Source organism: Drosophila miranda, chromosome XR (assembly GCF_003369915.1).
Source record: "Drosophila miranda strain MSH22 chromosome XR, D.miranda_PacBio2.1, whole genome shotgun sequence".
In the NCBI taxonomy this organism is placed as follows: Eukaryota; Metazoa; Arthropoda; class Insecta; order Diptera; family Drosophilidae; genus Drosophila; species Drosophila miranda.
In genome coordinates, this window is record NC_046674.1 from 27,648,511 (window position 1) to 27,674,362 (window position 25,852).

At 44.3% G+C, this 25,852-nt stretch overlaps 3 protein-coding genes across 9 annotated transcripts in view; 1 reads left to right on the forward strand and 2 right to left on the reverse strand.

Moving 5' to 3' along the window:
- Window positions 1–25,852, reverse strand: part of LOC108151182 (neurobeachin) — a 188,519-nt gene that overhangs the window by 118,093 nt on the left and 44,574 nt on the right. The window lies entirely within an intron of this gene.
- On the forward strand, window positions 397–1,506 carry LOC108151188 (proteasome subunit alpha type-3-like). The gene is made up of 3 exons (XM_017279634.2): window positions 397–508; window positions 562–1,157; window positions 1,216–1,506. The coding sequence occupies exons 1-3, from the start codon at window positions 485–487 to the stop codon at window positions 1,421–1,423; spliced, it is 828 nt and encodes a 275-aa protein (XP_017135123.1). The 5' UTR covers window positions 397–484; the 3' UTR covers window positions 1,424–1,506.
- LOC108151186 (proteasomal ubiquitin receptor ADRM1 homolog) lies at window positions 17,120–18,956 on the reverse strand. The gene is made up of 2 exons (XM_017279633.2): window positions 18,509–18,956; window positions 17,120–18,454 (listed from the first exon to the last, which is right to left on the reverse strand). The coding sequence occupies exon 2, from the start codon at window positions 18,166–18,168 to the stop codon at window positions 17,209–17,211; it is 960 nt and encodes a 319-aa protein (XP_017135122.1). The 5' UTR covers window positions 18,169–18,454; window positions 18,509–18,956; the 3' UTR covers window positions 17,120–17,208.

Consider the following 25,852-nt stretch of genomic DNA (forward strand, 5'->3'; position numbering starts at 1 on the left):
ATATTTTAAGGACTTTGTTAGGCATTTTTTAGTTAGGGATCATAATATAATATATTTTACGAATATTCCGAGGACACCTTCAAAAGTTAACGAAATACTAAATATTTAGGCTTTAACGGGGAAACGGTGGGGCTTTCTTGACAGATGTGAGACCCCAATGCACACTGGCACCATCCACCGTCTACCATCCGATGAGCATAAAAGTACAGATTACTGACTATAATTAAACAATCCCTATATGTCACTCTTTGGACTCTCTGAACAGCCCTGTTTGGAAGTTGGTTTGCCCTTTGGCTGCTCGCAATTTGCTGGAGTATCCCTCGCGGTGTTTCCGATTGATCTCCCAATAGTTGCCGATATACATATGTATCCGTAACATGAACATCGCCTTAGCTGTCAAGCCAAGTTTGTCGCCTTCAAGTCGTTATCGTTCGTCAAACAGTTCCCGAAACAGTTCGACAATAGTAGAACCGAAAGCAGCGCAATGAGCGAAGACAAAGACCCAGGGGTAGGTGAAAGGTGAACAGCAATGGTCGCAATTTACTAAGTAGATGTTTGTAGCGTGAGATGCACTCGCAATGGCGGTTTAGCTTGAATGCGGACTCGTACGCGCCGACCGATGGCCGCGTGTACTCGCTTAAGTCTATCCATAGGTGCCTGCAGAACAGTGGCACAGCCGTCGGCATTCGCAGCGAGAGCTCTGTGGTGCTGGCCGTGGAGAACTTGACTGGCAACAGATACATCTCTCCGGATACCTATCCGCGCTTCTTCGTCATCGACGGCCACATCGGCATGGCTGTCCATGGGCTGCGCGGGGACGTCTACGCCCTGGCCGAGAACGCCCGCTTCGAGGCCTCCCTCGTCCGTCGGACGTCCGAGCGGGGCATCACCATGAAAGAGCTGTGCGATCACCTGAGCAAGATCGTCAAGCTGTGCTTTCAGCACAACGCTGCGCGCCCCTATACGGTGAGTATTCTGTTGTCCGGATGGGAGCCGCAGCACGGACCGCAGCTCTACAAAGTGGAGCCGTCCGGCGCGGTCGTCTCGCATGCCTCCTGCGCCATTGGCGTGGGCGAGGAGCAGGCCCTGGCATTGATGGAGAAGTACAAATTCGACGCGTTCGATATGGAGGAGCTGGTGAAAATGTCCGGCGAAATGTAGGTGTTTTTCCATCCAAGTATTCCCACATTTCGCTAATGTTTTACCGTTCTGCAGTATCTATAGCATTCATGACGATGGCAAGGGCAAAACCTTCCTCCTGGAGATGGGTGTTGTGGGTGTTCAGACTCAGGGGCAACTGGACTGCAATCCCATGCCTTGGTCCGAGATAGCCAAAAAAGCTGGCGAGGAGTTCAAGGCCAAGGCCTCAGCTATGGCCAAGGAAAACGAGCAACCATCCGTTACTGACACACACAAGACTTAAGACTTAAAAATTTCTCCAAAATTCATGTTAACAAAATTCAAGAGCATTCCAAAAACCACAAAAAACAATAAAAAGACCGAAACTTCTAGGAGCTTGCTTCATTAATTATTTGCACGAGGGACTCTACGTTTCCCAGTCAACCACACACACACACACAATTGCACTTTCCGGGCTGCTCGTGTGTGTGTGCACTTTTCATTTAAATGCACACGGAATTACGCAGGGGAACAAATTGCAGGTGGGGCCGCGGCCGGGGGCCGGGCAGGGCCAGAGGGTGGGACACTATTCAAATCATCAAATTAGCGCACTTATACACAGATACTAGCACACACACACACACACACACACACATTGAAATCAATTAAGATACAAAAGCGCGCCAAAAACAAAAGAAACAGAAACTTTCCCGCTCTCCTGCTCTCCCGCTCTCTTCGTGTGGATTTTGTTGGAAGGTCCTTCCGCTTTTACTTCGTTTTTTGTTTTCGTGCCAGTGTTGCATAACTTGCGGCGCGCGTGTGGCCAAACAGCCGCACAGGTGTTCCAGGGCGTGTGGGCGTGTGGGCGTTCCGGGTCGACTGATAAAAAATGCAAATGCTTTAATTAAAAGCTTTGCAGCTTCGTCGAAGCGTGGCGCCCAAATGGCCCACAGGCTGGGAGAGACAGCCATTGAAGGGGGGGTGGGTGGGGCGTGGTACGAGCAATCGGTTGCCGGTGTTGCATAATATTAAAGGTTTAAGCGCTGCCGAAAAAAGTACGAACAAAAAACGAGGGGGCGGGCAGCTTGGCAGAAGAATATGGGTATTAGGACGGAAAGGACACCCACACCCACACCCCCTCACACACCCACACACACACACACATGTTTGATGTGATTTTTATTGCATACTTTTGTGCGTCCCGCAATTTATGCAAGATTTTCAGCAATTTTTTCGCCCCCTTCCATCGCCCTTTCCTTTTCTTTTGCTTTTGTGTTTTGCATAAATTTTTGGGGCTGAGATGGGTGGATCCCATCACTAGCTTCAAAGCGAGCTGCTCTCCTTTTCCCCAGTCAGAGCCCCCAATAGCTGGGGATTATTACGAGCCACGGCACACGTACTGTATGTGTGCCTGTACTTGTTGGCTTTCATGGTGATGTGGTTTTTTCTCCAATATATTTTTTGTGATAGGAAACATCTTAATAAAAATCTGGGAAATTTGTTAATGGCATAAGACACTTGCTGGTGTTTTTTGTTTTTTATGAAAGGTGCAGGAAAACTATTTATTTTCTGCGAAAATATTCTATTGTTGGCCGAAAAATACAATCACTAAAAATAATAAATAATAATCGAATTACTAATATTTTTCGAGAATATTCTGCTATAAGATTTTAAAAATAATTATAATAAAAAAACGAGACAATAAAGTAAATAAATAAGAATTTAATCTAATTTAATTTTGAAAGACTAATTTGGAAAAAAGCATTAAAACAACAAAAACCCAAACCATTTTTTAGCTAAAGTCACACCAAGATAAAAAAACAACACAAAAAAAAAATATAATATTTAATTTAATTTTGACTGTAATTTGGAGGAAAACCAAAAAAACAAACAAATTATTCTATTTTGTATATTTATTTTTCATTTATTTTTTTTGTCTAACCGAAAAAGTACTCAAAAAATATTTGCAATCAATAAATATACAAAAAAAATTATTTTTGAAAGACGACAATCTTAACCGCTTTATTTCTTCTTTCGATTGGAGGCAATATCATTCTCTCAATAGCAAAGTCTCGTGCTTAAATTTCGTTATAGTAAAAACCCAATTGTTTCTGAACGAATGCCAAGTCGTTGCATTAAACATATGCACAAGAATGTTGGCAGTGAAGATGAAGAAGCTGTCAAAACTGCAAGACACTGCCCTCGAGACGGGAAGGACCTATCGCCAGAGAACGGAAGTGCCCCTCTTTTCCATCCAAAATGTGCGAGTGTCTGCTGCCACTGTGCAGGCGGGACTGTGTTGTGTGTTGCTGTTGGGAAGTGACATAATTAATTGATTGCAACATGATACTTTCTCAGTAGCTTTCCCTGCCCTCCCCCACATTACTTTCCCCATCTGCCGCCCACAAAACCACTCTGTTGTAATAACAAAAAAAAAAGAAGAGCGAAAAGTTTCGTGGCAGGGTTGGTGGAAACTTCATTAGGATGGCCAGAGGAGGGGGCACAGTGGCAGTGGCAGTGGCAGTGGCCGGGAAAAGTTCAGAGTCAAAGCTGCAAATAGATGGGCTCTATTACGGTAATACGAAGGGTGGGGCAGACATGCCCAATGCGTGTGTGTAGGTAAATCGCGCCAAATGAGTTGGCAAAACTGCACAAGCAATGAATATTACACAGGCCACAAGGACGGGCAGGACGGGCAGGACCAGCAGGACGGGCAGGAGACTGCCCGCAAGGACAAGCGACAACGATGCTGCGGCGACGCCACTGCTGGCAGCATACAACATTTTTATCATGCTCCAACTAATTGCAGGTCTCTCTGGCAAGAACCTGAACCTGAACCTCGAACCATAACCGGAATCAGAATTAAGAGACAGAAAGCGAGAGAGAGAGAGAGAGAGAGAGAGAGAACAGCCAAAAGGACACCAGACCGTCCGCACAGCAGGGCGCCAGCAGGTCCTGTCCGCAAACACAGCCACACGCACACACATGTGTGTCCCGCCACATAACATAAATTCTCATAAGCGTAATGCTTTGAAATTGGAGCAAACTGTGATGCCACACACTCCCATCTTCCACCTACCATCTGCCATCTCCCTTCCTCCCACACTCCAATTCCGTCCTGCCACCACATGGAGAAATATCTTCCTTTTGGCTTCCCCCGAAGTCCCACAGCGCACAGTGGACAAAACTCACCCGGGACAGGAGAAAAGTGCAAAAGGGAACGCAGAAACAAAATACATGTCGTGTACATGACCAGGCTGTGTTTATTGCTAGTCGATAGGAGCTTTCTTTGAGGGTTAAAAATATGTGTATACGTTGTAATTCGATTTCATAGTTATTTCTTTTTAGAGAAGCGTCTTTTATCCTTTTGAATCCTGTGAAAGAAGATAAAGATATTTCCAAAACGTACACAATATCAATCCTTTGCATTGCACTGTGCCCCCGAATGTCTGAGTGTGCTTCCCTTCAAACTATTGAAATTGAAAAGGCGACAGCCCTATGGCCCAACCTCCGTGCCAACCTATCGTCCTTCGTGATGCCTTAATGAGCTCCCATGGCAGGCAGGCAGGCAGGCAGCGTCTGCAGTGTCGTCTGCTTTAACATAATTAATAAAAACCCATACGACAGACCATCGACGGGACAGGACACGTGGCAAGAGGCAGCGACAGCCACAGCTACAGAGAGTTTTCTTGAGAAAACTTTGATTTGTTATCCACTGCTTTTGCGTTTAGTGCTGATTTTAATATAAATAATTACAATTTCGTAGAGCAGCAACAAACAGCGGGGGGGAAAAATCAATAACCACCACGGCCTCAAGCTGAAATTTACATACAGCCCCCCGCCGATGGGTGGGTCGGGCGTTCGTGCACCTCAAGGCTGGCCCTTCGAATCCGAGTATCTGCCACGTTCCCTTCTTGGGGAGCAGCCAGTTCCTACATCCTTTGATGGTGGGTGGGGGGGCGGGGTGGTGCTAGCAATGTATATTGTTTCCGGAACAAGGACAAACAAAGGCAGGCGCGCACCCAAGAAGCCAATTTCGATTATACTCGAAATTCGTTTTGGAAATTTAATTTCGCCAATCGTATATTAAGACCTGTGCCAATGGAAATCAATAAAAATAAAGGAGAGCAAGTACATCTGCCAGAGGGAAACGTAATACCCAATTCAGTTAAATTTTAATATAGTCCTAGTGTAAATATAAATTCCAAGACTAGCCAGAAATTTGCCCCAGAGAGCTGTTGCCTACCTTTGTCGGTAGGGACCGGGCAGAAATAATTTAATTTCGTTCAGAGCTCAAATTACCCGTTCAAGGATATGGGAAACAGAAGCACATGTTGCGACTCGCATTCGTTTACATGCACACAAATCTCTATATCCATATGAAAGGCTAAACGGAATGCAACCTCCACTGCTCCACGTCGTCATGTGCAGGCGTTCACTTGGTGAATTATGACTAAGAGCCTGAAAATAATTGGCATTGCTCGGGCACGCAGAGGGACAGGCCGAGGTTCTTTGGGTGCAAATTGAGTGAAGTCCAGGGGGGACTTTGGCCAAAGTATTCGGAGCTCGTCAATGCACTGTGCACGTTGGTTATTTATTGTGTATTTGCATTATTACGAGTAGAACGAACTACTCAACCGTGAAGAGGGTGGGGCAGTGGAGCTGTGGAGCTGTGGAGGACCCACTTCACATCGGACAGCACATCGCATCGCTCAAATGGCCGTCAAGGCTCGGACAGCTGACCGAGTCGGGGCTGGTTCCTCCATCAGTTAGTCAGCCAGTCAGTCAGTCAGTCAGTCAGTCAGCCAGCGACATGTCCCTCCCTTTACCCTTTGTCCAACACACACCCACACAACACACAACACACATTATTGGCAACTTGTTTAGCTTGTTTTTGTAATTTTGTCATGTATGGAAGGACCCACAAGGAGCCACTCTCGTGCCCGTGGATATGGGAATGAAAAATATATTGATATTTTTAGACCGCTTGTGCATTCTACATTCTACGTTCTACGTGCATAAGGGCCCAGGCATCGATCCCTGCCATCGTGTGTTTGCTTAGCTAATAGAATTATCTCAGCACATTTATGTCACATGAAACTATTTATTTGCCCTCTGAACAGACCCCCACCCACGCCCACGCCCACAACTCCCCTCTCCTGCATTGACATGGTACACCCACTGACAGACGTTTACGACAGTATAACAGAGAGACACGACAGATAGAAAATTGCACGGCCAGCGACGTCATAAAAGTGGAACCAGGACCAGAATTTCAGAGCAGCTCCAGTCCACATTTATCACAGCTGCAGGAGCCGTCTAATATACCGCTTCGACTATTACCGGATAAAGAGACTGTACCACTTCTGTGCTGTCAATAAAATTCAAGGGAAATCAGGGGACTGTTTGGGCAACTGTACTTTCGACGACTAAAGGAAGAGTACTCTACTTCAATGGGCGGCAACTGTACTTCTTTCAGTGTTGGATAACTGCACGAACTATGTTTCTTGTGTATTCAGAGGCAACTGTAATTTTTTCAACGCTGGATGCCTCTAAAATCCTGCAGAGGAGAGACAGCTGTACATCTATGAGCCCATAAGAACCAAATCTGATTGAGAGCAAACTGTACTTCCTTCAGTGTTGGACAACGTATTTGTATTTCTTTTTAATAGAGTACAGGTACAGATATTTCAACCTACATTCCTACCACACTCAGAGGCATCTGTACAATTAAAGGTAAGCCCCAACTTTACTGCATTTCCATTTGAGTTTATAGCTCCCCCCACACCAGCCCGCAACTAAGTTTCCTGGCAGCGACTGTACTTGACAGAGAATGCCATAAGCCATGCATCAGCTAGCTCGGCCATAAACTTCCCCCGAAAAAAAACGAGTGAAGTGCTTACACATGAATGCAGTCGCTTGACGTTCAAGGCAAACATCGCCGCCATGCCCATCCCCTCAACTCCAGAACACAGCCCGCAGCATGGACAGGACGAAGACGTACATCAAACATTTTCGGTTGCAACATTGGCAAGTTTGACAAGCCAGAAGATTGAGTACGTGCTGCACATTGACAAATGGAACGCGCTCGAGCTCGCCACGAATATCTGGGATTATGTTCAGCGGCCGTGGAATTGTGGCCGAGGGCGGGGGCGGGGCGGGGGCGCGCCCCGGGTGATGGATCGCATTCGTTCGCCAGAACGTTCCCGAAGACTTACGTGCAAATTGAATATTTGTTTTCAGATAACACTCACCTGTAAAGAAAATAAGAGAAAATTCGATTAGCTGTTGTATTTAGACATGGGACGGGGGACGGGGGACATGGGAGTGGCATAGAGCCTTAGCATAGGTGGACTTTAAGAGCATTTGCCACATCATTCAGCTATTCTTTTTTACAAGAAAATATCACCAGAAGATGAGAAGCTAGAGCTTTAATCCGCCCAGCACCGGTCTCAGGATCTCTCTTCGGTTTCTTAAAGACTGCCAGCCCGAACTGCAGTTGAATAGGTTCTTTGGCAGCCTGGAGAGACTGGAGGTCATTGCATGTGGCGCTCTCCTCCCATGCAAGGGGCATTGAAAGGCGGAGAAGTCAAGGCGTTTCGGCGACGGTGGCGCGTCGCTGTAGTTGGCACTGACAAAAGACCAGGAGTTAACTCTTGGCTTTTTCCGGGGTCTCTTAGAGCCCTAACCTCATTCTCGTTCTCGTTTTGGATGGCTTATGCTTTACGACACACCACGGCACACCACAGCACGGCACATACACGCATTCCCATTCAATTGGGTTCCATTCGAGTCATGCATTTTTAAAGGGACATGCAGAAAGGACGACTCTACGATGACGACGATGACTGAAGTGGGAAATCAAATGTTTGTAATTAAAATTAAATATTCTATTAAAGGATCAAAACTGCAAAGCCAAAGGGATGCTGCAGCAGCAATGCAGCCGGTAAACATGGCAATCAAAAGCGCTGTATGCATATAAAGTAGATGGATGCCACAGACACAGGCACACAGGACGCAGGACACAGGACACGAGGGCAGACATACGTGCATGCACACACACCCGTGTATATATTTCATAACACAAATGTTTAATCAACGCAGCGGCAGGACAAGGACAGAGCAAAGGGACACTGCCTGGACCTGTAAAATAAATAGCACATCATCAGCTCAGCGAGTGGCAGAGTGGCAGCGGCGGAATGGCAGTCAGGAGTGGATTTTGGGGTCTAGGGCTGCATCCCAGTGACATCTATGCAAGCGTGAAATGTCAAGTGCTCAAGCCTGAGTTCGGTTTTAGCAAGCACACACCAGGACCCGCACAGCACGGAGGACGAGCCAAAGGCGGCCACCGGGGAGCAAGAGCAAATAGTACAGCGGGATGAGGTGCACAAAGCACACACAAACCAAAGATATATGCTTGGCTTTGCTTCTTACAACATCAATTAATAATTGAATAATACATCCACACACAGCGGGATATTAAGTGGAAGGACATCATCCGACATTCTCCATAAATCGTATGCGCACTACATGCAGCAGATTCCAGAAAGCACAAGTCTCAATCAGCTTTTCTTTTGCAAATTGTAACGAAAGAAAACGAAAAATTCGTGGATTAAGAAACAGACGACAGCCAGCTATCGATATCGATTTTGTATCTGTTATTCGCGAATCGAAAAAGATTCAAAGAGTACAATTAAGGAGTCTGTATTCCCGTCTTTTGCTCAACTTGCGCGCTTCTGCTTGCAACAACCGACTGTCATATCGATAACACCTTATCGGTTAGCCCTTTCAAATATCGGTTAAGTCTGGTAATATCGGTAATCTTAAGTTTAACTTATAATTTAGGTGGGATAGTTTTAACTACTTGATACCCTGTCCTTTTCACAAATATAAACCTAAAACATTAGCAAATATTTTGATATATTTTCCAGCTCTCAGGCTGGAACAGACAACCAGGTTTGAATCGTAAGAATCCCACGATTTACGAAAATCAGAGCACGCACTTTTGCGAAAACCGGAGCACGCACTGTGGCTCCCAAAAGCAAAGAGTAATCCAAAGAAGTTTCCGCAGCGAATCATTTAAAATCAACTGGTTGCCTTTTTGTTTGGAAACTGGTCAACAAAAGTTGGTTAGGATGATCCATTTTTTGGCCGGTATAAAATGGTATAACAAAAACCATTTACACTCGAAAAGATCTCAAGAATATACACAATATTGTAACATTTGGTTGGGCTTAGCCATCAATAGTCATTACATGACAAAATATTGTATTTTTATTGGATCTTTTCACAAAACAATGAAACGTTATGACTAATGGAACATTAATAATACATACGAGTATGTACAAATAATTAATAACTAGAGGGAAACGTATCAGGCATCATAGGAGTAGATGCAATTGGGACGTGGACGTGCCACGACCATCATCCACGGCAGAGGAACGCTGCCGCATCACGCGTTGATAATCTGAAAATATTTATTAATTTCGCAATTATTCTTGCAGCACTTTAATTGCCAGCTTGTCATCGTTTTGTCCTGCCAAATGAATCGAAGTGAAACGTTTTATTACATGCTCTAGCGCCAATTACAGATTTTCGCATTTCATTAATTCCGAGTGGAGAACTTTCCATGCCAATAACAAAAAGCCGCTTTAAATATTCACAAGTTGGAAAATGCAAAACAAAACAGAACAGAACAGAAGAAAAAATGTCGCTACCAGCAGGAAAGGTGTTAGATAATGAATGCACTTCTCTCGCAGCAAATAAATTGCGAACAATTGCAGAGCTTTTATTGCCATTCAATATTTATGAAGTTATTCTGTTTAATTATATTTTTTCACGTACGTTGTATAATTATGCCGTCCGATAAAAAATGCAATGAATAAATGAATAATTATATAAATATTTATGGGGTTTTTAGGCCGATTCGGAACAGTTGCTAATAATTTGATATTATGCAAATTGGGCAGCACTGCCGCACCCACACTGCCTGGCCCACACTGGGCAGCACTGGCAGCAGCCAGACCCACTGCGGATGCGAATGCGGCTGGGGCAGAGACCACACCAGCAATTGATTTGCGATTGTTGTGCGAATTACGTTTGAGGCACAAATGAATTCAATTGATTTTGAATTCATTTGGTTTTCTGGTTTCTGGTTTCGGGTTTCAGGTTTCGGGTTTCCGTGTTTCCTCTTTGGTCTTTCTGGTCTTCCTGCTTGCTGCTTCCTGCTCTGCGGGTTAGCCGCAATCAAAGGGCAGAGCCAGGGGTCCTGGCCAACCCTAATTCGGCATTGGAATCGGACAGGAGGGAGCTTCTTTGAGTTCACCAAGGGCGTGCGACTCTGACGCGGGTTCAGGGCTGCATTTCGATTAGAACTTTCTTTTTGGAAGGCCATAAGAGAGATACTCTTAAAGCCACATAAAGGCAGAGCCTTCGAGCCTTCCTTCTCTTGTTGGGTCCGAATGATTTGAAAACACAGGGTATCGAATGTTTTAGTCCGCCAAGAGCCAACCTTGCCTTCCTGTTTTGGTTTTGTTGCTGGTTCGTTTTTATTGCAACGCATCCTTTTAATGTCCTGCTGTGATTGCCAGCCTTCCTCCCGCCCAACCCGTTCATGCATCCGGCATTCCTCTCCTCTCCTCTCTCTCTCTCCCCCACACCAATGTTTGCACTACGACCCGCACACACACAAAACACTCCCCGCACAATTTTTCGTTTATATTTCGCAGGATTCCCATCCCCATCGCCTCTGACGCTCTCTGTCCTGCTGCATTCCGTGTTGTACATAAATATGAAATTTATTAGTGAATGTTGCATATCCTTTTCTGCGTGTCAGTTCCGGCTTCCATTGCACTGACCACCCAGGCAGGCAGCCATCCAACGCGACCGGCAGCTGCGACTGCAACGACATCATTATTGGACATGGCCAGGGCTCCACCCGCACCTCCGTGCCTCCGTGCGCACCGCGGTTCTCCAGATCTCAGACTCCTGCTCCTGCTCCTGCCACCACCTTTCCGGTGAAAACCCCAGGCTTTATCGTCGTTCCGTGGAATGCTCGTTGGGGGTTTTTTGCGATTTTAATTTGTTAAATGCACTTTTGTCCGGTTCATCCCATGGGCGCATCGAGTGGCAGCGGTACTTAACCCCACACCGCCGCATGGGGTCAACATCGGGGGCCAATGCTGGGGGAAATATTCCCCTTAAAGTCCGATATAATGTATCTATGGCTAAACACTATACCCAGAATAATCCATTGGTATCGCAGACAATCCCGAAGCGACCGAGAGGGGCTTCCGCATGACGCGCGATAACCTGCATGCAGTAGAGGGTAACGATTAGATCCCAAAGATTAATCTTTTGGAGTCCAACACTTGCAACGTTTTTTGTATCTTTTCCAACTAAAAATCATCAAATTCTGTGTTATATTCCAAGCATTTTTCTTCGTCTCCTACGGACTGGATGTTTATATTTAATTGATCTAATGAAAATAATAAAAGATATTTTTTTGTAATAATAAATTGAATCCCATTTGAATATTAGAGTGCTTGCCGGGTTAATGGTCGCCGAAAACCCCAGCTCCCTGTCACTCTCTCTTATTCCCGACACATTGATTCATGTTTGCTTCTTTTCTCTCTCTCTCTTTATCTCTTCTTTCTCTGACAACTTTCGCCTTCGCGGCAACCGAAATCAATTAATGAAATTTCATTATTTGAGCACTATTCGTACTTTTCCGCTGTATTTCCATTGCTGCATCTTGTTTGGTTTTCCGCTTTTCCAACAATTTCGTCTGGCATTTTCGTCGTTTTCTTTTTTTTTTTCTGCGGCAGAAAGTTGTGTCTCCCAATTTTCAGCGCGAAAATTTATTCATTGCGGCCTGCAAGTGGGCTAACTTTTTGTCGGGGTCTCAGGCTCCGGCCCGGACTCGGAATCGGACTCGTAATCGGAATCGGAATCGGAATCGGAATCGGAATCGGAACCCGGGTGACATTTTATTGTCGTCCTTCGCGCGCTCTCTCTCTCTCTCTCTCTCTCTCTCATGGCAAAGTCGAAAGGGGGTATATATCCATCGAACTGTCGAATCGATACGGCCATAAATATATCTCCCTTAGCCAGGGTATCATACGATTCGATCCAGCGCTCTTTCATTCTTTGGTTTGGTTTTTTCGTGGATGTGAGCTTTTACGCTATTATTTGATTTTTATTCGGGGCTCTCCTCCCCGCTCTCCCCTTTTCGCTCTGCTGTTGCCGCATTTCATGAGTTATTGTCTCTCGTGGACTGCGGCTTCAATGCGAACTAGGCCACTGATTGGTGATGAGGAGAGAGATGGAGCGGAGGGGAGGGGTAGAGAGGGTGGGGGGTACCCAGCCAAGCTGTCGCTGGCCTTTTTGGCAACAGTGCCTGGCCCCACCCGTTCTGGCGTCATTTTTGTCCCCCCATTGCCCCCTGCCCGGACTTCTGCGGCGTCTCCTGAGGACGAAAGAGCGGAGCGGAAATGTTTGACTCCCTTTCACTCATACTCACAGAGGGATACACAGGCAGAAAAAAAAGCCCTGACTTTCCTCCGAGAGAAAATGTTTTAACAAATTTCAAATTTAATTAAAATACTTTTCTTACACATAAACTACATTATACTACATTATATTTATTTAACAGTGTTTCTATACTTAATTGTATCTATTATTATTTATATTTATTTATTTATTATTTATATTATATTTATTTCTTTCTTTATTATTTATATTTATTTATTTATTTTTTTATTATCTATATTATATTGATTAATTTTTTTATTATTTACATTCACATACATTATTATTATTCACATATTATTATACTATTTTTGTGCACCGAAAACCGAATTACTACACGTTTTTTTCTCTAAGTGTACATTTGTATGGTTGTATGGGGATGTGTCGCTTCTGGTCAGGATATGCTTGAGGCTAGTGCGTTTCCTTAATGCGACAATGTTTGCTCAATGTCACAGTCTCTCGCTCTCTCTCTTGGAGTCTGTGCGACTTCCGTTTGTCGCAGAGCACTTCAAATTGTAAGATACATATATATGTATGTATGTATATCTATCTATCCATTCGGTATATTTGCCGCCTAAAGCCACTTGACATTGACAGTTATGACACGTGCTCGAAGGCTCGAAGAAAACTTTTGACTTGCGTCTCGAGGCGATTCCCGGAAATCCTCATTAAAAGCTCCACTGAAGCACAGTCTCGCCGGAGCTCTAGCTTCTTCTTGCATGAAAATGCACTGAAAATTCCACATGGACATAATTAAATTGAGAAATAAATTCATAGTTTGATTACAGTTCAAACACTTGCCAATTAAAGGAATTTCCGGACGTTGGTGGCTGACAAGCAGACAGCATTTTAAATAAATATTTGTCAAAAGTAGAACAGGAACGACAACCAGGGCAGATAGAAGCAGTGGATACCCTGCAGATTGTGCGAAGAGAAGGCTTCCAGAAGGAAGGAAATGAAGTCTCAAGTATTTCAAGAAGAAGCCCGAGTGATGGATAGCACTGCGGAGAGGCGCAAGATGAAGATGTATCAAGGATGCATCCACTCCCAGACTCCCACTTGTCAGACGGAGTGATACGATCTCCAACGAATACAAGCAATCATTTTAGAGCACATTTTGCGGGAATGAAAGACTCTAGGGGGCTCTTAAAGGATCATATGTTGGCACATCTTACAGGAGATACGGCCGTTCAAGTGCCAGCATGCAGTCGCATACCCTGTGGGTGTCCCCCTCCTTGTGTCTCTGTTGCAAGGGCAACAGCAGAAACATCTAACTTTTATTTACATTTTCATCCCCCCCTCCCCCCCTCTGTGCTCAGCCACCTCTACGGAATGGAATGGAGTGGAATGGAATTTCTCTTTGAGCAGCAAATGCTGTTTTCTTCTGAGTGTGCTGCAAGTGTGGCCATGTTGCATGTGTAGTTAAGATGCTTTGGCCTAACCTTTGACTGCACGAAAAGTATTCCGACAATTTTGTGTGTGAATTACCCCCTCCAGCCGACAAAGTGAAAGGTTCAGTTTGATAATCAAGCGCAAAAATTGAGGTAAACTAGGGTACATCTCTCCATCTATGCACATTTGTGTGTGTATTCCAAGATGGCAGCAAACCAACATCCGGTTATGAGGCAGAACAGAGCTGGCTGGAGGCTGGAGGCAGGAGGCAGGAGGCAGTCGCAGAATGCGAGCAAGTGCCAGTCGTACAAATGTAATGGCAAATTTTTGAAATTAGTATGCAACACGCATCTCAGTGGCAGGAATGGCCCTCTCTCTCTCTCTGCCCCTTTTTCCCTCTCTTTTTAACGCTCTTTAGCCGTCTCTCCCGCTCTCTCTCTTGCCTCACTTTTATGTGCTTTTGCGTGTGCATGTGTCTGTGGAGGGGTTTATACCAATAAGCGGCATATTTAAGCTGCTTGTTGGTTTGGTTTTAAGTAATTTTTATAGCCATTCTTTGGCCCTCTTTTTTGTGACCATTTGCCATTGAGTTTATACGATGAAAATGGGGGAAAACGAAAAGAATTAGTAGAAAAAATCTTTGATTTGAAGCCCCACTAAAAATAAACCAATTTTTTTTAGTGTTTTTGATACCGTGTTTTCCTTTACGATTATCTCATATAAGAAAGATGATTCATGATTATTGCTTTTCTGGGGGGCGGTTCGAGACGCTGGTATCCGGCGAGGAATGGGAATATGTATCCAAATGAAGATCCCTCAGGGTGGAGGGGTGGCATCGCAGCTGATTCTCGCCTACACGCCAGGAAAACGGAGAGTGACTTGCAGATCGTAAGAGCGCTCCGAACCAAGAGAGCGAGAGCGAGACAGACGGCGACGTAAAAGGCTGTTAACAGAGCGCGGTACACAGCAGCGATAACAGGCTGTTGCCCTGAACAGTTATAGTTCTCCATGAGAAAGGGTAGCCAACGGGATTAAAGCCCCAACCGTCTATCCATAGATTTTTAAAAGCGATGCCCTAAACGGCGCCTAATTAATGTATCTATACAAATATTTTTTATTCTTCCTTTTCCGCCAAAAAGATACATTTTAAGTTTGAAAACCTTAAATTTCCCAGACGGTAGCTGGAGCTACAAAGTGTTTGGGTAGGATTTATAGCTGCATTTATCGGCTTTTCATAAAAGCAAATTTCAACAAACTCCTTCTCGGGATTGTTGACTCCCCAAACTCTCTTGACTTTGCCGTTCCATCTAGACCTAACCGTACTTTTAGGCCAATCCGCTTACCCTTATGTAGGTCTAATTATGCCCAACATTAACCTTTTAGGGTTATATGCCACAACAATATCTCCCTCTGTCATACCTTATTCCCTGCACTATCCCTTAAGCTAATATCTAACAAAGTCTTAACTTCTCTTCTTTCCTCTGTTCCTTCTTTTGTAACTAAGTGCCATTATTAGCAGATAGTTGTTTAATAAATAAATAAAATACAACCAATCGTACGAAGCCTCTGTATCTATCTCTTTTTACCTGTCGCTCGGCTTAGCAGCAATCCGAGCTATCCTAAGGCTCTCCTTCATTCCTAGGGTCCTTGCCTGCCCTTAATAAGTCTCGAGCTGATCTCGAGCTCGCTAGCTTTACGCTTACCATAGACAATAAATCATACATCATTCACAAATTCTGAGCCCCAAATCTATCAAAAAAACTCGCATAGTACTATTATAATGGGGCTAAGGCTTATCAAGGCTTTATTTCCATTTCTCATTAAAAGCACTGGAACGGCAATTTGGTTCTGTATTTTTCGGTATTAATGCAGGTAAGATTTTTTTTTGAAATTTTTTGGTAGGTTTTTCTGCATAGATTTGTGATTTATACGCTTTTTGCTCGTAAGTATTTGTTTGTGGTATTTTTAAAGTATTTTCTGGATTGTTTTCTGCATAGATTAGTGATATATTCGCTCCTTGTTCGTATTAATTTTCGGTATTAATACAGGTAAGATTTTAACGGTATTTTGTGGTATTTTTTAAGTATTTTTGGTAGTTTTTTCTGCATAGATTTGTGATCTATTCGCTCTTTGTTCGAATTAATTTTTGGTTTTATTATTTCGGTATTAATACAAATAAGATTTTTGTGTGGTATTTTTAAGTTATTTTTGGTAGATTTTTCTGCATAAATTTGTGACCTATTCGCTCTTTGTTCGTAAGTATTTTTGTGTGGTACTTTTAAAGTATTTTCTAGTATGTTTTCTGTAAAGCAACGCTTTCTTCTGTCAGCAAGTTTTAAACTAGAAATAAAATAAATAGAATCTTTCCAAAAGGGAGAGAACCGCCAAGAGATAATGTAGAATCATTCACAGAAGGATTTCCCCTGCCATTGGCACAACTTTTTTGCTTCTCTAGTGGTTTTTCCTTTTGTGTGGTTCTTTTTTTTTGTTTGGCTGGCATTTTCGGAGGGGGGTTTATCTGGGAAGAGGCGCCGCCGCTGACCCTTCCAACGCTTTTCAGTTTCCGCTCACTTAGATTCATTAAAACAACTGGCGGCAAAAATTGTCATGACCTGTGTGCAAGTGCAGGGGATAAGAGGGGATGAGGATCAAAGACCGGAGGAGCCGTACAAATGGGGCTAAAGAAAGCTCTGCTGTGGCAGAGGAAGACTCTTCTTAAGCTGTGTCCAACCCCAGGACTCCGCCAGAAAAAAGAACAAAACTTTGGAGTTTCAAACTATTTTTGTATGCTTTTCTTTTATATTTTTCATCCACCACCCCACCCCTAGATGTTGTAGTATTTGTGTGCAAGTATTTTATATCAATTTTTAGTGTTTTTTTTTTGTTTTTCGGGACGAACTTGCATTTTGTGCTGGCGCTGGAGCTGCTGCTGCTCCCGGATTCCATCTACAGCTCCTCCTTGTCCTTGTGCAAGTTGTCGTCTAACTTATGGCATCTCGTTTATCTTCGTAACTGGAGACGGACGCCCAGGGTGCCCGGGAGTGGGACCGTGGGAGCGTGGAGTGGCGTCGAGCAGTTATTGCATTTTGTACGTTGTATTTTATTTTGTGTTTTTTTTCCTGTGTGTGGCTCTGACTTATTTATGACCAGTCCCAGCTCCAGTGTTCCTCAATTGGCATCCTCCTGCTCTTCTATGAACGCGCCAGGCTCATTGAGGATCCACAGGAATCCCTCGAAGTCGCCGTCGAGAGCCGCTCTCAGGGCCGCGGGCCCCAGGGACAGCGCCTCGAGGCTTCCGACGAGCTGGCACCGCTGAAAGGCGGATTCAAACTCCAAGAGGGCCTCGTAGAACTGCGCCGAGCGCACATGGTCGGCCACCAGGCCCATCTTCAGGGTGTCCGCCACTGCCGCGGGGACAGCCGTGGCCGCGGCCTGGCTCTCGATCACTTCGCGGTCGGAGTCCATTGGCAGGCAGGCCATCAGGCGGTGCAGGCTCTCCGGCGAAAAGTCCATCAGTTCAAGGGAGCTGCTCATTTGGCGGCGCATCGCGGTGGCCAGACTTTCAGGCTGTCGCAAATCGGGATCCAAGAAGGACTCGGGCGCCTGCCCCTCGGGGACCAAAGCATTTTTGACCAGCTCGAGCAGGCTGTTGCCCACTTTGCCCAGAAACCCCAAGACACTCGTCGCCAGAGCGCCGAGCTTGCCAGGTGGCGGAGGAGCAGGGACATCACTGCCGCCACCGCCGCGAGGATGGTCAGGATCAAGGAGTTCGATCTTCGGAGGCTCCGGTTCCTTGGAAGCCACAATCAGCTCGTTGAAGCGCCGACAGAAGTCGTCGTCGCGTTCGGGAAACGCTTCCTGCATCCAAAAGAAGTGGCGCTGCCTGGCGCCCTCGAACCTCAGGACATACACACGCCCCGTGTTGACCTGGCTGACGCGCTGGAAGCGCGGCACACCCGGCACGGCCAGAATGTCCAGCTCGACTCGGTCCGTCCGGCGATCCTTCCAGCAGATGTGGATCTCAGTCTCCATGAGGCACAAGTAGAGCAGACCCTTGCGGCTGTCCGGCTCGAACATTCGGGCTCGGAGGACCATCAGACCGGCCTTGTATTCAATCAGATTCTTCATGTTCGAAACGGTTTACTCGTAATTTTGGGATGTATCTTCTGTGCGCCCTCCGCAGTCCGCCCAGACGCCCTTTTTATGGGATACAGCAGCTCTTCCTCCGACGTGCTCTCCGCGGTGCCACGACCCAACCGGCAATTGACCTTTAATTGCACACTTAAAAGTACATAAAAACGTGGCCAAGCCTGGCCACCCGAAGAAGCTCCAAGGAGCCGGACACGGCTGTCGCTGTTGATGTTCCTGCTGCCCCTGCCCCCGCTCCTGCCCCCGCTCCTGCTGGATCTTGTATCTGTGCGGCGGCAGGGTAGTGGGAGGCACAATTAAAATTAAAGCGTTTACTTACACGACTCAACGTGCAGCAAATGATGTTGCCTCCTTAAAGCTAAGTCCAAGCACAAATGGGATTCCGATTCCGACTGTGCGACTTGAGTGATTATTTTTGATTAGTGGCTCGAGGGGCTGTTGATTCTCGACTAAAATAATACATCATTTAGTTGAATATTTAGACAGTTTTGCAGCTGGTCTGGAGATCAAGTGCCCTTCGAGCTTGGAACTGCCAGAATATACTAGAGGGAGATGTCCTTTCATTCATACAGTGGCTATCCCTGAAGACATATCGACCCAAAGTTGTTTACCATTTTTAAACTATATTTTTGCTAGTTTTTAGTGGCTTTAATTCGCCATAAAATAAGCTATTTATCGCTTAAATTGTCCAAGGAATGACAAAGGTACACATTTTCTAGAGAATATTTTGATAAGTCCTTTGCTTAAGCCTTTCTCCAGACTCTTTTGGACCTTTGTATAATTATCTCGACTCGAGATGCACAAGCGAAAAGTGCGTTGAAAAACACAATAGCTGTCGTGTACATGATCCGATTTGTTTTGTTTATTGATTGCCCAAAAATGCTGGCTTAGATCAACAATCGCTTAAAGTTGTTTAGTTATTAATTTAATTTATTAATTCGTTTATTTTGAATCGATGAATGCTGGTCTCGTCTCGATACGGCATCTCGTTGATGAATTATTTAAGTGCTAAAATAAAGATTCTAAAACCAACAACAGGACTTTATTTCTTTCCAATGAGCTGTGTGCAGCGCCCAGCGTGTGTGTGTGTGTGGGTGGGTGTGTGCTGAGAGTCCTTTCTGAGTGTTTTAATGATGGAGAAAGCCAGGAAGGCCGGCCGGCTTCTGCTGCCACGCGAAACGTTCGAAAGCAATTACAATTTAAGTATTTAATTAGGGAATTACGTGAGCAAACACACGTTCCACGTGTCGAAAGAGGAGAGGACAGGAAGGAGGAGGAAAGAAAGAGGAACGGAAAGAGGAACGGAAAGGTGGAACAGCCGTCGCCAGAGGTCGAACAAATGGAGGGCGGAATGGAAGTGAATAAAATGGAGACCACCAGCAACCTCCCTCGTTCTCTATATATATATTATATAAAATGAAAATGAAAATAAAAATAAAAAGACCGTAACGTAGTGGCCCCAATCGACTTCAACCTGAGACGATGTGTGGGGGCGTGTGTGGGCGTGTGTGTGTGTGCGTGGGGGATGTGGAGACACGCACACACACACACCTGCTGCCGTCCCCATAAATGCCAATAAAATTGAAGCCAATTGCTGTTTCCCCAACAAAAAGAACAAGAAACATTCGAGGCAGCTACAAAACAATTTGTAGTTTACGCTTTGCGCGTTCTCCGGCTCCGGCAGAGGAGCCAAAGGATAAGCAAGTCCTGGCATCAGACTGATTTCGAGCCCCAGCCAGTAGCCAACAGATTAAGGAACTATAAAAAAGGAAACGTAGAACAGTCACAAAAAAACGATAGACTTGGCCTTAGAGACCGAAAGATACTCCAGGATCTGCGGATTCGGTATCTTTTATCTACCTTTTGTTCCTTCCTGGCCAAGATCTCTGGCGCCCTGAGATCAATTTTTCGCAGGGGATTCCGCCCTGGGATCTTCGTCTTAGGGGATTACTGAAAACCAATTGTGAAAGGCTTCCCGACATACCCTTTGCTACTCTCCAAGAAAACGGAAAAAAGGGAAAAAAAATTACAAGCGTTATGTTGACAAATGCCGTTACTCGTGCCGCCTGCCACCTGCCACCTGCCACCTTTTGTGGCAATTTTCCTTCATTTCCAGTTACATTTTTATGGCTACGCGTCGCATTTTCTTGGGCCACTGCTGCTTTTTCTTCATTTCTTTGCCCTCTGCTTTTGGCGGGTATCAATAAATTGGAGTCGGCCAAAGCCAGCGCCGTGGGGCAGGCAGGTATATGTACATAAAAAGCAGTGTATATACCCTGTACATTGTGGGCTGGGGGCGAAATTATCGCCTTTTCACTTTTAGCCATCATCAGGGGAAATATTTTGTTCGTTTATTCTTCGATTTATGCTCGGGAAAAACGAGTACCAGGAGCAGGACACACATCATAGCCGGGAGTAGGATATTAATTAAGTGCCGTCGCATAAATATTATATGGGGGGGAAAACACTCGTATAATCTGAAGATTTCTCCATGATTCATGGTGGAACTCTGCATTGGGAGATATAACGTTTTTTATGGGTCTGCAGATTGACAATTTCTTGCAAATTTCTTCATTGAAAGCAAGTTAAACGAAATTGCAGACAAAATTCCAAGAAATAGAACTGAAAGACGATAAAGATACACTTGTACCATCTATCGTGGAGGAGTTCCCAGAGACGATACTTGATAAACCAATGGCAATGGCTAATCCACTCTTGTGTCATTCGAAGCAAAAGATAACCATTTGAAGAGACTTTCCCTTCGCTTTTTCTATGGGAAAATCTTCTCCAAATACATGTGTTTATTCTTAGAAACATCGGCTGCACTTATCCGATCATCAATAATGGAATGGCAGGCCACAATTCATTGGGCTAATGAAGATGAATATGAAATGAGTTAATTAATTGAAATTTGTTTCAATGGGGGTCCCCTATGCCCCGTGCCCCGTCCCCCATTTGAGCCTTGAATGAAGAGAGTTCAATGAACCATCTTCTGTCCGTCTGTCGTCTCACATTCTCACCTTTCGTCCTGCACCTTCAGTATCTGTGTGTGTGTGTCTGTGTGTGTGCGTGTGTTAATGTCTACCATTTTTCGTTCCCACTGTTTCGTCATTAATTCATAAGCAGGAACTTCATTTCACTTGAGGCAGTGCTCTATCCTTTTCCTTCTTGTTGCACGGCTCTTTTCGGGGGGGCCGGGGGGTGGGGGGGGGGGGGGGGGGGGCGGTGTTGGAGAGGAAATTCCGTTTAGTTTGCGATGGATGGGCGTGTGTGTGTGTGTGTGTGTGTCAGCCAGTCAGCCAATTAAACGAGTGAGACGAGGAGTCAACTTGAAATTAACAAACACTTTTCCCCAAAGCACACACAGACAGGGACCCACTCGCCCTCGCACTCGCACTCGTCCTCGAGAGCACACACGCACACACGCACGCAAGTTTATGAATCTGAAAAATGCGCCTCGCTGCCCTAAACTAATTTCCACCCAAACTCAAACACACACGGACACACGGACGGACGGACGGACGGAACCGAGCCGAAACCAGAACCGAGACAGGCTCAAACACGCATTCAAGCCGCAGGAGTTAGTCCTTTCTGCTGTCTCATGGAGAGCTGTTTAGGGGGCATACAGACAAAGGAGGCCACAGAACACAGAAACCGCACGGCTCGTCCGGCCAGATCGACGCGGAAGACACTCTCGCTCAAGAGATACGATTACTAGAGAACTACCACTAAATGTATCTGCTTAATCTATATACAAATGTATCTTTTGTTGTGTATAGCAATTCAAACCTAAAAATAAATTAATTACAAAAATAAACGGGTTCTTCCATTTATTCTAACATTATCTTTAAAATATTTATTTGCAACTTTCTTCTATGTATGTATCTTAATCGCACTTCTAGTCAGTCTTCAAATAGTTCTCTACCATAACCCGTGATCTTTGTTTATTTAATTTGAATTTATTTTATTTTTTTAATTTTATTAATCTATGGTGCATTGTCTTAGTGCTAAAAGAGTTTCCTTTATTTAAGAAACTAGTCAGTATTTAATACTAAAATGTATGGATTTCCCGATTGATTATTTATAAATTTGTATTTTATAGTTAGATGTTTGATAAATATTTTTATTTTTTTTTTTTTACTTTTTTTAAGAATATGAAATATCTATTGTTATTATTAAACAGTAAATGCTTTTTGATTAATTTTTATTTATTTTTATTTTTTAATTTATTTTCGTTGTTTATTTTTTTATTTTTTTTTTATTTTGTATTCTTTTTTTCTTTATTATTATTTGTAATTTTTTTTTTATTTTTTTTTTATAATATTTAGGATTGCATTTTGTATTTTTGATTATAAAATAATATCACTGATACAAATGATGTTTTTGCTGTTACTGTTGGTGCAACTTATACAACAGTCACAGGAAAAATTACGATGATTTAAAAAAAATAAATAAATAAAGAAAAATGCGTGTCATCAAGGTTGAAGAATTTGGAGGGGGATATTATTTGGTTCAATTATCTTAACCTTATTTAAGCATTTTGATTTTATATGTAGATTTTTATTAAGTATTTATATATATTTTTTATCATTTTTTCTAAGAACACGCAATGGCTACTTTTATTAATAAACAATGAATGCTTTTTGATTAATCTTTTATTTATTTTTATTTTTTAATTTATTTATTCTGATTTTGTGTTCATTTTTGTTCTTTATTATTATTTTTAACTAAACTTGGCTTCTTTTTTTTAATTTCGTAATTGATTTTTTATAATTTCTTTTTTATTATTTATACGACATTTATAGACATGAAAAATATCTGTTATCTACTTAGCCATCCCTCCATCGAAATCTATCAGCCCTTGTCCTGCATCCCTTCCCGTTCCTCCAAAAAGCCTCCAGCTCCCGCTCGCTGCGAAAGTGTATTTCGATGCTCCGGGGAGATGGCTTTCGCTCCTCAGTTCTTTCTGCGGACCCCCGCCTCCGAGGGTTCCATCCAGAAAACCCCTTTCCCCCTTCCTTCTGGCGCTCTTTATCCATTTACCCTCCCCATTAACCCCACGAGGCGCCACGAGGCGCCACGAGGCGGGGGGCAGTCCTGTTGAGCGCCGGCTCGTGCTCCAAGTGCCAATGCCAGCACACACACTCATGATTGGCGTCAGGTTTTGTTAATTTACGTATTTTTTTTGGTTTCATTTCGTATTTTTCGCCCCCCCTCACAGCATTCCACATGCCCCTTTCACGGGAGTGCTCTTTGCAAAGGGTAGTCGGGCACATTCGCTGTATGAATATCTCATAAATGAATGGCCCTGTCCCTGGATAGATGGATCTGCAAGGGTATCTAAATATTCGGCTCTTTGCCAATGGCGTTTTCCTTTGCTTTGTTTTTCCAGGGAGTTTTCCCTTTCATTGGGTGCCGTTCACCTTCTCTCTCTCTCCCTCTCCCTCTCTCTCTCTGTCTGTCTGTCTGTCTGTCGCTCTTGTTCTCGTTCTCTTTGGGGCCTGGAGTGGTGTGCGTGTTAGATTAACTGACAGGAAGGGAGGGCGATTGCAAGGAAGCGGCAGGACATGCCGCAAGGGCGAGCGGATGTGTAGATCCACCTTTGTAGAGTTGGCAAACCTTTGACGGGTGCTGGTCCCCTGCCGTCATGTGTGTGGGCGTGGGCGTGTGCCCCAAACACAACAACATATTGTGGAAATTTTTGTGGTTTTTCCACCCCACCTTCTGTACGCTTTGAATACCTTTTCGGCATATTCGTACCTTATTCATACGCACACTCGTTGGGGCGCATATATACTCGTATTTTCATGCTTTTATTTGTCTTGACATCAAAAATAAATTAAATTTCACAAACGGTCAGGGAAAACAAAGAGAGTTTTCAAAAACTACCGACCACAAGGATACCCCTTGGACAGGTTTCCAGGAGAGGATCGGTTGCCACTAAATGGTGCCATAGAAATACCCTTTACCATATCCTGTGTGTGCCATTGATGATATTCTGCAGAACAATTGAAGAAAAACCCCCCTCCCGCGGTGCAGTGTCCCTCGGAGGGTAGTATCTTTCAAGTGTATGGTAATTGTCCGACGAATTACCATCATGGGGTTTATTGAACCCAATAAGAACTAAAACCTATGAAGAGTCCACTCCCCTGAATGGGCTTAAACCTCTTGAAAACCGGAAAACATCCATGTGTCCCATGTGTCGACATACCCAGGACATACCCTGTAAACGGGGCAGACAATGGCTGGAGAGACGGTTAATAAACAACATTTTATTGCAGGCGATGCGAGCGGAGGACCAAAGGACCCTGTCGCTAATTTGTACAAGTTTTATTTTTTTTAATTATTTACTTTGTTCTCCCCGTTTTTTGTGTGTTTGTGTGTGTGTGTGTTTTTGTTTTTTGTTTACTGATTTACCAACAGAAAAGCGCGGGACACGCTGCGTGCAGGAGCTTAACAGCTGTTATAAGCACCAGGGGAGTGACAGGGTTGCCACAGTCCCGTGCCACGGATTAGAGTTGTGATAACTGCACAGCGTTGCGGAGGCGGGGAGGGACAGAGACGAGTGCTCCTCACCTGACGATAGCAAAAAAGCAAAGCGCATTAACACCGCAAATTAAATGCAAAAGAACTAAACTGCGGTGACTAAATGAGGGGCGGGTGGGGGTGGGGGGAGATAGGACGGGAGTGTGTCTGACTAAATGACGGGGCGGGGGCCAAGGCGGGCGCCTGCTGCGGGTTCAACTTTAATGATGATTAAGATTAAACACGAGAGAGAAGGAGAGAGAGGGGGAGAGAGGGGGAGAGAGGGGAAGTGGGAGCGCGAGCGAGTGCGAGATTTAATTAAATACCGACTTCCGTTTACTTATTTTTTAGAGGCTTTGTATCCTTTCAATGGAAATGAAAATGTTAATATACATAAAAATCCTTGCAAAGGACTTCCCGCAGGACAGACACCTACTCTTTTCAATAGAGCGTATGTTTTTTTTCGTACCCGAAATGCGGGCTGTACATTTTATTACCAATTTTTCGCACATACATATTTTTATTTATTTTTTCATAGCTTGAATCGCCTGAATAAATGCAGTTTAATTGCTTGGAAAAAAGCTTAAAAATGGTCCACAGGTCCGCGATATATCGTTTGACGAGGGCATAATGTCACGTCTACTGTTCATTAATGGGGATAAACCGCCGGAGAAAGGAGGCCTGAAATATTTACTAGTTGGGGAAAACGTTTAAGGGAAAAATAATTTAAAAATATTTAAAAATACTTTCTAATACATTTATGTTTAAATCAAAGGAAACGCTATTTAATTTCACTATTTTGGTATTTAAATACCGAATATTTAATTGAAATATGGGTGGTATCTTTTCAGAATTCGAATCAATAATTGTCCTCTATTCGGCGGGGAATTTCCACGCATTTGATCGGCATATCGATGAAATAAAAAGCAATAGAACATGGTCTATAAGGAAAATGCCCCACTTAGATGCTGGGAAGGGAGCAGGGTGCTTGACCAGCCCCGCCCCCACCCCCCATCGACCATGAATTCCGCACAAAGTGCCAATATAAATCAAGTGCAAACTGCTCCTGCTGCTGCCTCGACCTGGCGCCTCGGCGGAGGTGAGCTGGAGGAGGAGGCCTCGTAGAAAGGAAAATAAT

Excerpts from the sequence above, each read along its gene's own strand:
- LOC108151188 (XM_017279634.2), top strand. The coding sequence starts at position 485 with ATGAGCGAAGACAAAGACCCAGGG. Across the intron at positions 509-561 it reads GCGAAGACAAAGACCCAGGG|CGTGAGATGCACTCGCAATG; the intron begins GTAGGTGAAAGG and ends AGATGTTTGTAG. Across the intron at positions 1,158-1,215 it reads GTGAAAATGTCCGGCGAAAT|TATCTATAGCATTCATGACG; the intron begins GTAGGTGTTTTT and ends ACCGTTCTGCAG.
- LOC108151186 (XM_017279633.2), bottom strand. The coding sequence starts at position 18,168 with ATGAAGAATCTGATTGAATACAAGGCCGGTCTGATGGTCCTCCGAGCC.